At 32.6% G+C, this 3,025-nt stretch overlaps 1 protein-coding gene across 1 annotated transcript in view; it reads right to left on the minus strand.

Moving 5' to 3' along the window:
• Positions 1 to 1,835: 1,835 nt before the first annotated feature.
• LOC106468291 (3-hydroxy-3-methylglutaryl-coenzyme A reductase-like) overlaps positions 1,836 to 3,025 on the minus strand; it is a 14,810-nt gene continuing 13,620 nt past the window's right edge. Inside the window, exon 14 of the mRNA XM_013928710.2 lies at positions 1,836 to 1,853. Coding sequence (XP_013784164.1) covers positions 1,836 to 1,853 — 18 coding nt within the window. The remainder of the gene's footprint in view (positions 1,854 to 3,025) is intronic.

A 3,025-nucleotide genomic window follows, 5' to 3' on the forward strand; every position in this document is an offset into this window, starting at 1 on the left:
CCTCGTGTAGCTTTGCGCGAAATTAAAAAAACAAAACAAAACAAACAAACTTTGGACTACAATCCTTTCTTTTTGTCTCTTCTTCGATAATGAGAACTTAGAAAACGACTTATTCAAAAATAGAAAATAACTAAAAACGACAAAAACATTAGCAAGTACTTTATATAACACTTTAAATCAAATGAAACTATAACTTGTGATTGTTCTACGTGCAAAATACACGCGTTCCGAGACTCAACTTTAACGTTTATAAAGCGTGTTTCGTTAGATTTAAAGGACTTGTGCACATTGTACAAGTGTCAGTTCCAGCATGTGTCTGACTTTAACTCCTTAAGATGGCGTGGAACTGAAAGTGATCGAGAGTAGTATCTTGCCTTCAACCCTAATCAAATAAAAATCAGGTTGCTGTGTTGTCTTTATGCTTTGAATCTTAAAAATAAATTCATGTAAAATGTGGAATGACAAGAAAATATCGTTAACAGCGAGGATATCCAACCGATGAAATAATGTTTATAAGTAGTAACGTAAGAAAAACGTTCTTAGTTAGTTGTACTGATGGCAAGGTTGATTTTTAGTTTATCTTACTCTGATCGGATGTTAATATTAAGTTGACATTTGTTCCCAAACTTACGTTAACTCGTAATGTCAAACATCCCCTCACGTTGGTAGATCACGTGCACAGACTCCTGCCAACAAACTCTTAAAATAATTTTAACCTTTAGTTAATTTGTCTGTTCTATTTCACCCTAAAACGCCAGTTATTAAACATGGTATACCTTCCTATGCTGTTTTTCCTTGGTTAGTTTGGTATTGGGTGAAAGTATACTGAAAGAATTATTCTAATTCGGAGAAGAAGTTCTAAATATCCTGACTCAAAGAGGAAATACTAAATGTATTGTTCTGATCTGGAGAGGAAATACTAAATGTGTTGTTCTGATCCGGAGAGGAAATACTAAATGGGTTGTTCTGATCTGGAGAGGAAACACTAAATGTATTGTTCTAATCCGGAGAAGAAATACTAAATGTATTGTTCTGATCTGGAGAGGAAATACTAAATGTATTGTTCTAATCCGGAGAAGAAATACTACATGTATTGTTCTGATCTGGAAAGGAAATACTAAATCTATTGTTTCTGATCTGGAGAGGAAAAACTAAATGTATTGTTCTGATCTGGAGAGAAAATCTAAATGTATTGTTATGATCTGGAGTGGAAATACTAAATGTATTGTTATGATCTGGAGTGGAAATACTAAATGTATTGTTCTGATCTGGAGAGGAAAAACTAGATGTATTGTTCTGATCTGGAGAGGAAATACTAGATGTATTGTTCTGATCTGGAGAGGAAATACTAAATGTATTGTTCTGATCTGGAGAGGAAATACTAAATGTATTGTTATGATCTGGAGAGAAAATACTAAATGTATTTTTGTCACTTGGACTGTGAATCCGATGTTTCGTGGTTCGCGTTTTGTTGTCAACAACAACAACAACAAAAATGATATTCGTATTTTGCAGCTATGACTGCTCTATATGAGTGATGGTCACATCCCGCTATTCGGTCTGATAAGAGTAGCCTAAAAGTTGGTGGGAGGAGGGTGGGTTGCTGTTTACTAGCTCCGTTCCCTGTAGTCTTCCAGTTAAATATTAGGGACGGTTATGCATAGCTAGTCATTTGCGTAGCTCTTCGCGAAAATTATGAAACTTAAGGTTAGAATCAAAACTAAACATTTAAATTTAATTTCAAAGTCTTCGAGCTTGACTGAATAATACCTTACGATGTCAAGCAGTTATATAAGTTCAAGATTTTCTATGGGTGGCGAATCTGATTTAAAAAGTTACCTTCGACCAAGGTTCTAAATATAAAATTAAATGATTTTTTATTACTCCGGCTACATCATTTTTTGCTACATCAATTGAATTCTATGTTCTGCAGATCAATTGATCAATATTTTTGTGACCTTCAACTCTGAAATAGACATGCTGTAGCTTAATGGTTTTTTCTTTTCTTTTTTATTTCTCTTAGAGCTAGTTTGCAACCCCAGTGACTCAGCGGTAATTCTATTAGGCTTATAACACTAACTATCGGGTTTCGATACCTGTGGTGGAAACAGCTCAGACAGCCCATTGTATGGCTTTACGCTTAACTACAAAAAAAACTTGAATCTAGTTTATTTTAATAATAATAATAATGAGCAAATTATAACAAAAAACAAATACAACAATAAGAAACAGGTGTTGAACAACACCAGGATAAAACACCTGATTCCAAGAGAATGTTACACCACATCTAACATTGTCTTTCAACAATATCATGTCAAACGTATATTATACTTAGGCATTGTTCTAGCAAACCTAACGTAGAATTTACACGCTTTAATATCAAATATATATTGTACTTACACATTGTTATATCACATCTTACACCGTATTTAAACTTGTTATATCACAGTATACATCTTACTTCGATATTGTTGTATCATAGTATACATCTTACTTCGATATTGTTGTATCACAGTGTTGTATCATAGTGTACACCTTACTTTGATATTGTTGTATCAGAATGTTGTATCATAGTATACATCTTACTTCGATATTGTTGTATCACAGTGTTATATCATAGTATACGTCTTACTTTGATATTGTTGTATCACAGTATTATATCATAGTATATATCTTACTTCGATATTGTTGTATCACAGTGTTATATCATAGTATACACCTTACTTTGATATTGTTGTATCACAGTATTATATCGTAGTATACGTCTTACTTTGATATTGTTGTATCACAGTATTATATCGTAGTATACGTCTTACTGTGATATTGTTGTATCAGAGTGTTATATCATAGTATACATCTTACTTCGATATTGTTGTATCACAGTGTTATATCATAGTATACATCTTACTTCGATATTGTTGTATCACAGTGTTATATCATAGTATACATCTTACTTCGATATTGTTGTATCACAGTGTTATATCATAGTATACATCTTACTTCGATATTGTTGTATCATAGTGTT

Source organism: Limulus polyphemus, unplaced genomic scaffold (genome assembly GCF_000517525.1).
Source record: "Limulus polyphemus unplaced genomic scaffold, Limulus_polyphemus-2.1.2 Scaffold2950, whole genome shotgun sequence".
Taxonomy (NCBI): domain Eukaryota; kingdom Metazoa; phylum Arthropoda; class Merostomata; order Xiphosura; family Limulidae; genus Limulus; species Limulus polyphemus.